This window comes from Cryptotermes secundus, unplaced genomic scaffold, assembly GCF_002891405.2.
Source record: "Cryptotermes secundus unplaced genomic scaffold, Csec_1.0 scaffold280, whole genome shotgun sequence".
Lineage (NCBI taxonomy): Eukaryota > Metazoa > Arthropoda > Insecta > Blattodea > Kalotermitidae > Cryptotermes > Cryptotermes secundus.
In genome coordinates, this window is record NW_019720566.1 from 1105725 (window position 1) to 1116111 (window position 10387).

Genomic DNA, 10387 nt, shown 5'->3' on the forward strand with positions numbered 1-10387 from the left:
ATGCCACAGCAATTGACTTGCTCTCTAGGAATTCAGTATAAACAGGATGTCACTGGAAGCCACCTAACCTAGTACGCTTAAATGTCTCGCAATCAGTAATGACAGTATGGAGAATGCACTTCCCACCGCGGCGGCCTGGGTTCGATCCCGGGTCTGGTCAAGTGGGATTTGTGGTGGACAAAGTGGCGCTGGAGCAGGATTTCTCCGAGTACTTCGGTTTCCCCTGCCAATCTTTATTCCATCAATTGCTCCACAGTCACCCTCGCCTATCATCTGGGGCTGGTATAACAGGGCAGAAGTGGCTGCAGTACAAGGGACTTAGTCCCACCCCACGAGCAACAAAAAATGGAGAATGCACGAAGTTATAAGGTGGTAGTGAAATTAGCAGCAACATTCAGGTTAATACAGGTTCCTGAATTTATTAGTGTTAATATTTCTTCAAGTAACATACAACTTCTGTTAAGGCAACCTTTTGTGCAATGTAACTATAAAACAATATAAATTTCCATTTACCTTTGAGTCTGACAGCTTGACCATGAGAACTAAGATTATGAAATTTTATGGGATTTATTGTAAACGTTCACATAAATTGTATTTTAACACAGGCAGAATTTGTACTTAATTTGTATGTTCTTCTTTTAAATTCACTGCTACTATTACTACTGCTATACTACTACCATCCCCACTACCACAACTGCAAACAATAAGTGTAACAATAATAATGTGACATGTAGGCCCATTGCCAAGTAACAGCTGTGTAAATAGGCAACAGTACAACAGCTGTTGTTAGGGAAAAGCTCTGTGGACACAGAAGGATAGTTGCAATTGTGAGAAGTGAGAAGCTGGTGATTCCTGATGAAATCTATATTTGGACTGTTAAATTAAGTATTTGTAGATCGAGACAATTACATCAAACTTCTATATTACGAATAGGTCTTTTGTATTAATTTATGATTGTGATGATAATCATATATCTGCATAAATTTTATCATATTTGAATACCTTGTGTACAAATTTTGTACAAAATATAAAATAAAGAAACTGTTGCTAAATTGTAGTACACGTTCTACTGAATGGAAGCTAAGGAAAGCTGAAAATGAAGGTATCAACAAGACTATTTGTGAGCAGTAAAAAGGCCATTAGTTTTCAAATATGTAGTGTACAGGAAGATGTCAAATAAGTGGCTGAGAAACTGGAGAATAGGATGCGGTAAGATGAACAGCGCAACAAGACTCGCGAAGGACACCAAGGCCGAATGCAGAACACCGCGGAATCGAAACCGAGGGAGAACCTTTAGGCTGTTCGGGGACGAACAACCTTTAGAAGGGAGCAATGTAACGTGTCGGCAATACAGAAGAGTAACTTCTACAGAAACGCTAGAATAGACCGTTGCATTGGAAACAACAATTGCTCCATTGTAGTTCTAACAGGAGTCTCCATGGTTATAACAAAGGGTTCGTTGCATAACAGCGGCCGGGGTTATAAAAGCCCAGTTTCGACGAGAAGTCTTCAGTCTCGGAATAGCCATCTTAGAAGTCAGTCTCGGATCAGCCTTCGGAGAAGAAAGTCTAGGAACATCCGTCGCAGAAGACAGTTGAGGTGCCACAGTGAATAGTAGTTGTACTCGTGATTGTGTAAGCGGACGAACAATAAAGGTTCTACTTAATTTGAGGCCTACGTGAATCTATTTGTCGCGTTATACACCCAATACGTGACATTGGTGTCAGAAGTGGGATCGAACTTATACACGTGACCGACTTGAACTCAAGACACGCTACAATATATTTACAAATCTTCAGAGAGAGAACAAATTTTTATAATAAAATCTATGGTGAAGCTGAATGTGTTTGTGTAGAAACTGCAGCAGACTTGGCTGCCAAATTGTCTTGAGTAATGGGTAAACATCACCCATTGGATATTGCAAATGGTGACAAAATGAGACTGTCTTTCATTTGTTACCTAGCAAAATTCTCTGTTTAAAAGGCATAGGATGTTTTGGTGTAAAACATAAAAAGAAAGGTTAACTGTTTACTCCACACTTTTATTAGTGGACAGACTAAAAACATTTGGTTACACGGAGGGCTGCTAAACCATGATGTTATGAGAATGACATAAGGCCTCTGTTGTCTGGATGTCTAATACAAAGTGTAGATGACATCTTACATCATGGGGGGAATGGCTGACAGAATTTAGTTGGAGGATGAAACAACATTAACTGCAAAATTCTCTTGTTCATGGACAGTGTAACATGTCATTCGCGCAATGAACTGTCCAGTGTATGGCTTGTATGGTTGCACCCAACTCCACAAATGTTAACTCCATTCAAGGACCAAGGTGTTCTAAAGTGGGTGAAGCTGGCAGTTACTATAGGATTCTGACGATGGTGCATAACACACAAAGATATTGGGTTTTTGGACATTGTCCATCGTCCTGGTTTTTAAGATAACTAAAAAAAAACACAACGTTTTAGAAACTGGATCTGTTTCCATCCTCGGGTGAGGTAAAACACCTATTCTTTTGGGTCCCAGTGATTGAGGCTAGCTCTTTCTAAGGGACCCAACAGAATAGGTGTTTTACCTCACCCGAGGATGGAAACAGATCCAGTTTCTAAAACGTTGTGTTTTTTTTTAGTTATCTTAAAAACCAGGACGATGGATAATGTCCAAAAACCCAATATCTCTGTGGGTGAAGCTGGCCTATTGTAGAATCCACACACACTTGCTTCTAGCCAATATGGAAGGGATATCTTCTGTCACTGAACCTGTTAACTCTTTTTGTGCTTGATGCTATAATTTGGTTGGCAGAAGCAATTAAACAAATGACACCAGGAACAGTTCAGCAGCTTCTACAGAGCCAAATTCTCTATGAGTGATCTCAGTGAGAATGAAACATGTTACAGCAGATACTTACCTGAACTTTCATGCTAACACTGATACTGTAGCTGCTACTGAGGAAACAGATGAATTCATTGAGCAGCATCAACAAGCCAGTAGCAGAGTGGAAGGTGACAAAGAGCATGGAACTTCTAAAAAATTGCAGCTGAAATGCAACCTGAAATTTTATCGCAACTCTCTAAAAACATTAAGGATCTCCAGATCCTTTCATGAAAATTAAAATAATTGTGAATTATCTGGTACAATTGGTAGGGTACAAATACTGATTGGAAGAAACATCTTGCATTAACAAACTGCATGCAGAACACTTTACTGAACTACTGGAAACACTAAAGAACTTGTAATGTAGTTAAAATGCACCATCCATTTATGCAACATGATTAAATATATGAGGTATGCATCTATAAGAAGTCTTCAATTGCGCTGTAAGTACCTAAATTACACAGAAACATGCCTACAGTGTATAAAAATGCTGGCCCCTTGGAGTTCAAATGGAGACAGGTCTTCCTGTATACGTTAGACTAAAGCAAAGGAACAAGCAAATGACAGCATTTCATAAAAAACACTTTATTACTTACAAATAACTGCATAATAATTTAATGTACACTGTCTTAAAATGTGTGGTTTGAAATGTACTTATCAATGATTGCAATACCACATATTATTATGTACAACTGTGGTGAGGAATTCTTTGGACACCTACAATATAAGCACTACCATGTAAAACAAACATTTTATACAAACTGTACAGAACTGGGAAAAGATACTCTTGGACAATACAAAATGCACGCGAATATAAATACAATAAAAGAGCTTTTACTGACGTGCCAATGACCACAGCTGTCAACTGTCAAGTGCTAGTTTTACCCAGGTTTTTCTCCATGAACAAAATCTAACAAATGATCCAAGTCCACCTTTTTGAGCAGAGCCTGTGGGCCATCTGTCCGTATTCGTTTCTCCATCTGTAACAAACCATGACTTGCTTGGTGTTTTTCATACATATCAGAAAAAGTCAGTGAGATGCCAGAATACTTTCTTTTTGTGCGCTCTGCACAAAACATAAGAAATAAGCCAACAATGGGAGGTGCTTGCAGCTGAATCTGAACCTTGAGGTAACATGTCTCTGCAAAGTCAGCAGATCATGAAAGGAAGACTTTTTCAAGAGTGTTGAAATTTTGAACATAGGCAAATTATGATCAGCTGTTCTATATAGTGACAGAATAAATGTTGAACACAGGCAATTAATGTTTGGAATCCATGCTCATTGACTTGTGATTTTGTCAAGACTGGCTGGCATACCAGCTGAGGTATCAATGATAAATAAAAAGATAACAATTTCACAGCAAGTTGTACCAGTGATCAAAGGATCATTTTACCATTTCAATGCAAGAAAATGCATCAACATGCACATACCACCCAAATTAAAAAAAGAATAAGTATTGTCACACCTTATATTACTATTCCTTAACTTCAGTGTTGCACATTACAAGTACCCATTGGAAAAAGAACTCATTAATTTAATAATTAAATTATACCAACACTGAACTGTATGTGTGAATATGGTGATAAAGAGACCCCAAACAGAAAAGACAACTGGGTTATTAAAGTGGAAATAATTATTTTTATGTTAATTAATTCACAGAAATAACATTAAATACACAACTCAGAGGGGCATGTGGTAGTGTAGTTGGTTGAGACACTATGCTACAAGCTGGAAGGGTGTGAGTTCAGTTCCCGACAAATTCACTCAATTTTTTCAATTTACCTAATCCTTCAAGCCACGCTATGGCCCTGGGATTGACTCAGCCTCTAACAGAAATGAGTATCAAGAAGATTCCAGTAGGGTAAAGGGCGGCCGGTGCATAAGGCTGACAACCTTGCTGCCATCTGTGAGCCAACTGTCTAGAGCAGTGGTTCCCAAACTTTTTCGGTTCACGGCGCCCTTAAGTGTATCAGGATTTTTCCACGGCGCCCAAAGTCAGAACATAGGCCTACCTAACAGTTGCAGTGCGCAGTTGGTGCGGTTAGGTTGGTTAAGTTAAAAAAATAAATGAATCACGTATTTCAAATTCACAAACAATTTATGTAAAAAGTATTAAATAAGTACTCATTTTGAACAATCATATCATTGAATAAATAAATCATAATTAGTGAGATGGATGAGCTTGTTGTTCACTGCACATCTTCTCAAATCTTGGGATCAAACTGGACACAGCCACCTTCATTTCCTGTTCCACCTTGATTTTCGCACGATACTTGCATTTTATGACAGCGACCGCCGAAAACCCAGCTTCGCACAAATATGACGTCGCAAATGGAATTAAGATTCGCTGAGCTTTACCACTTAGCAGTGGATATTCATCTTTTACTGATATCCAAAAGTCAGTTAGTTCCATGCTGCCAAATTTTGTCTTCAGTGTATTGTCGCAAGACAGCTCAATAAGATTTTCTTCTTCTACAGAAGTAAATTCAGATGGAGCTTTGGCCCTGAATGGGTCTTGAATCCATGCGAACTTGTCGATATTATCTTCTTGAAAGTATTTTTCAAACCAGTTGATAAGCTGTGATAGGTGCTCTTCAAAAACAGATTTTACGTTATGAGAGAAATCAACTTCATTGGAGATCACAAACTGCTGCAACAAGGGGAAGCAATCTTTGCCACCATCTTCATTCATTTTTCTTCTCCATAGCTGTAATTTTTTTCTGAAAGCTGAAATCTTCTCTACCAATTTCAAAATGTGCATGTTGCCTCCCTGCAGGGAGAGATTCAACGCATTTAACTTTTCAAAGATATCACACAAGTATGTTAGTTTTACCAAAAAATCTGTTTCCATGAAGTGTTTGTCATACTCATGTTTTTCCTCTTCAAGAAAAGTGTACATTTCCTGCCGTAATTCAAACGTATGGGACAATACATTGCCACGAGAGAGCTATCACGAGGGGCAGTAGTACAACAAACATGTGTATTTGGCTCCCATATCCTCACACAATTTTTTGAAAAACCTTGCTTTCACTGGCCGAGTTTTTATAAAGTTCACCACATTCACCATAGATTCCAAGACCACAGTCAGTGGAGGACTCACATATTTTGACGCGAGAGCTTCTCTGTGAATGATGCAATGGGTCCACAGTGAATCCGGAGCTTTGCTTCGAATAAGCACCTGCAATCCTCCATAACGGCCGGACATCGAACGACCACCATCAGTACACACACCAACGCACTTTGTCCACTCCAAATTATTTTCAACCATAAATGTGTCCAGGATCTCGAACAAGTCTTGAGCCTTTGTACTTGCAGTGATACTTTTACAAAAAAGGTCTTCCACAACGTCATTACCATCCACGAACCGTACATAGCAAATCAAATGTGCATCCTTATTACTGTCCGCGGCCTCATCCAGCTGCAACCCAAATTCCTTCCCTTTTATTTTTTCAATTAATTGATCATTGAGATCCTCCGCCATGTGCTGGATTCTGCGACTGATAGTATTGTTAGACAAAGGCAACTTTGAAAGCAGTTTCCCCGCAGACTCGCCGATCATAATGTTCACCAAATCTACAGCAGCCGGTAGAATTAGTTGTTCTGCGATGGTATGGGGCCTTTTACACTTCGCGACTCTATATGCAACCTTGTATGATGCTAGTAAAGCATTGCTTGGTATTCACACCTGCTGAGAAAAAGTACCTTTTTGTTGTTTTAATTCTTTTAACTTTCTGGTAAAGAAGTGGCAAGGTTTACCTTCCATGTTTCAATGATTGGTTTCCAAATGGTGTTTTAGCTTACTTGGAAGCATGCACTCTGGTGCACTCTGGTGACACAGTACACACTGTGGTCTCTCTTCATCGTTGACATCTGTCGATGAAAGCCAAAATCCAAATAACTATCATCATATTTACGACATTTCCGCTTCGTCACACCCCCGCCACTAGTTTGTGGTGCGTCCTCTTTATTTTCACTCTTACAATGCTTATTAATGTTCAATAAAAACTTCTCCATTTTTAGGACGATAAGAACAACAACTTTTAAAAGTTTACTTGATCACAACACCATTAGGTTGATTCGATCTTCAATAAATCAAGGGCACGGAGACAGCAATTAATATACAAACACCAAGTACCGAGAAAGTTTGATAAATAACTAGAACAATCCAGTCACTATATTCACACTGATGCACTGAGCGACACTCACGTCTTTTCGCTCAGCGGGCTGAGTAACAACTGTCTTCTGCACTGCAGTGACTAGAACAATCCAGAGTTTAATAGACTATATTAAAATTCTGACATCGAGCGCCATCTAGTTTTGCTATTGAAAGCAAAACATTTAGTGGTTTCTACAGTGTCCGTTAGTGTCCATCTTATCATCTCATCAACACATCGATGGTCCGATTCTAAAACCACATGGGCTCAGTGTCATTTCAGTGAAAATATTTGAATATTTCGAAGTGCCCCAAAAATATTTCATGGCGCCCTAGAGCGCCGCGGCGCACAGTTTGGAAACCACTGGTCTAGAGGATGTGGGAGCCTCAACCTCTCACAACCCTATGGGCGTTCATGGCCATTTACAGGGACAACTTTACCTTTTACACAACTCAAATGTTTTGGGCACACATAGCCAATGAAAAACAAGGACACCCTAAAGAATTATGGTATGTGGGGACAGAGACCCAAACAAACATTAAAAGATAGTATACACAACACACTGGGTGAGACAATAAGAAGAAATTGACCAAAACTGAAGCAAACAATCAACAAAAGTGCCAAGCCATTTGCAAAATTTCGACACACTTTAGTAGTAAGGGACTGACGAGATAATGAGGTAAATAAGCAAGCTTAATCTTACATGTACTGATAGCTCTTCTGACGAAGCTTTCCTTTTCTTTGGTGGGAGAGCTCTGCCAGTAGAGGACACTGCAAAAGAGGGTTCTTTCATAACTGATTTTTTCGGTGCCTTCTCTGGTTCCTGTGATGGTCTGCCTTCAACTGATCTGTTGAGATATAAAGAATGACACACATTTACATGCCCAGCTACGAGTATTTGCAGAGGATGTATTAAAGACAAAACCAACCATGAAATAAGGACATAACATAGGTGACAGGATTCTTGGGTCTCAGAAGGAATGGGAAGACTGAAATGCATTAGTAAGAGGTAACAAAGTAATAATGGAAGGAAGGACATGGGAAGAAACTGAGTAGAATCTTGGAAAACAGACAGATGAAGAAGCTTGGTTACCTTGATGACCCACATAAAAGGGAAGCATCTGAAGAAGAGGGAGAAGAAGTAGGATTATCAAAGTATACCCTTACTGAACTAATTATGCGAATGACAGCATCTGAAATTTCTCCGGTTGACTTTCACAAAATCAATTTGATATTGTATACTAAATATATATTTGGAATAATTTTGTTACAACTTAATATTACCTTCTAAAGCTGAAACATGTTATGTATTTCAGAATCATCCTTAAGATGACCTACAGTACCAGCTGGCAGTAATCTTAACAAGGAAGCATTCTGAAGAAGAATAAGTATGCATGAGTGAATATAAGCTTCATAGTATTATATCTGAGTATCTTAAAATAGTGCAAATGGGGCCATCTACACAACAATATCTACAAAATAAAGCCAAAAATAGATACTAATGCATCAACATTTGTTTTTATCATATTATTATACTTATTTGAGTATCTTGTTGCATTGATTAATTAATTCATTATATTTCAGCATAATTTTTAAAACTCTTTGTTTACTGTTCTGATGGCTATTATGTTCACTTGTTTATGCTGCCACCACATGTTTCAGCAACACACAACCGTCATTAGGCACATCCACATGTTGCGGTAAGTTAGCAAACTGTATTATTCCCTTCTTGAATGACACACTAAGTAAAAATAAAATAAAAATTAAGAATGGAAATTTGTAGTTAAAATTCATGTTTTAATCACATGGAAATTAAACAAATCAGTGCACATCATCATATGAAGGTCTCAGATGCAGCTGTATTACTGACTTCTCTGCTATTTATTGACTGAAATGTATATGTTATAAATTAGAGAATAATAATAAACACTGCCCAGTGTGATTCAATTTGTAGATATTTATTTGCCTTTACATGTATCGGTCAGCTGACCATCTTCAGAAGACAAGAGCTCAACATCTTCAGAAAATACAATTACAAATTTTGTAATACATACTTCGAAGTTTTATATAAAAGTTACTTATAATTACTTGGATTAAAATTTTATTAATGTTTAATATCTAAGATCTTGAACCGATATGGTTTGTGCCCTTGTGCCTCTTCTGTGAAAATGGAATACTGGGGTGTTCGACCCATTTGTTGAAATTTAACAACATACAAAGAACACATAAGAAACATTAGGTTCAGTAAAGAACCAGCCTTAGCCCAAAACATAGTAGACAAAGGTCACCAATACAGAACAAATTATGGAAAAGACTGAATATGCTATAAAAGGCAATATCATGAATATAAAGAAAAATTACCATATTTATCAATTCAAACAACTTAATGAATTAACAGAAGAACAAAAGAGCTCAAACAACTTAATGAATTAATAGAAGAACAAAAGAGCATAAAAGAAAATGATAACCAGAATAGTGTGTTTGACACTGCAATAAGACACAAGTACATGCGAACAAGAGCGTCACAGTGAACAAGGGTATAAATGTGCCACACAACACATGTCAAACCAGTGCCTCAAAACACAGCAAAAAGGAAACAACAAGACAACACAATGATACAGGTAGGAACATATTAGATAAACCTCAATAAATTTTGGGTGTACAGAAATAAAACAAGTATATATATTGTAACGTGTTTCCGGTTACTGAATATGCCGTAGAGATCGTTAATTGGTTTATTCAACAATCTACAATTATCGGCTACAATTAATTATCACACAGTTGCGGGGTTTCACACTTTATAACCCTAATCGCATTAATCTGTTAACACTGTTGCGGGGTTTCACACTTTATAACCCTATGCGCAATAATCTGTTAACACTGTTGTGGGGTTTCACACTTTATAACCCTATGCGCAAATCAGTTCAGTCTGCCTTCAGTAGTCTACACGTTTACAGTCGGGGAGCTTTGTATCACTGTATCACGCGCTCCCAATTACACAATCACACACACGTCCGGTTCTTCTTTCCGCGACGGCTGCTATACTCCAACTTGATTTGGCGACTGTTACTTTATAACTCGGCGGCTGTCGCAGTACAACTGACTTGTAGTTGCTGTGCAGTTCCCTTATATAGCCGCAGTGGTGCCTGTTGCGTGCCACGTCACAGTAGGAAGCGGTTCCGCGTCACCGTGGCGTCACCGCACGTTGCATAACTACCAGGATGCGGGGACTCGGCTAACATCGGCTCCGCTCGTGACGTCACCGCGGGGAGAGTGGCGGGGTGATGACGCGCCTCTTACACGAGCGCTACGTTACCGCTACGTGCCGCTGGGGAGGTAGGGGTCAACATGTCACA

General features: G+C 38.7%; 1 protein-coding gene across 4 annotated transcripts in view; it reads right to left on the reverse strand.

The window, feature by feature from the left end:
• Positions 1–3445: 3445 nt before the first annotated feature.
• LOC111868708 overlaps positions 3446–10387 on the reverse strand; it is a 43109-nt gene continuing 36167 nt past the window's right edge. For all 4 annotated transcript variants that reach the window (XM_023859640.2, XM_023859649.2, XM_023859632.2 and 1 more), the window contains exons 13-14: positions 7735–7879; positions 3446–3856 (exon numbers count right to left, since the gene is read on the reverse strand). In XM_023859640.2, coding sequence (XP_023715408.1) covers positions 3758–3856; positions 7735–7879 — 244 coding nt within the window. In that variant the 3' untranslated portion in view covers positions 3446–3757. The remainder of the gene's footprint in view (positions 3857–7734; positions 7880–10387) is intronic.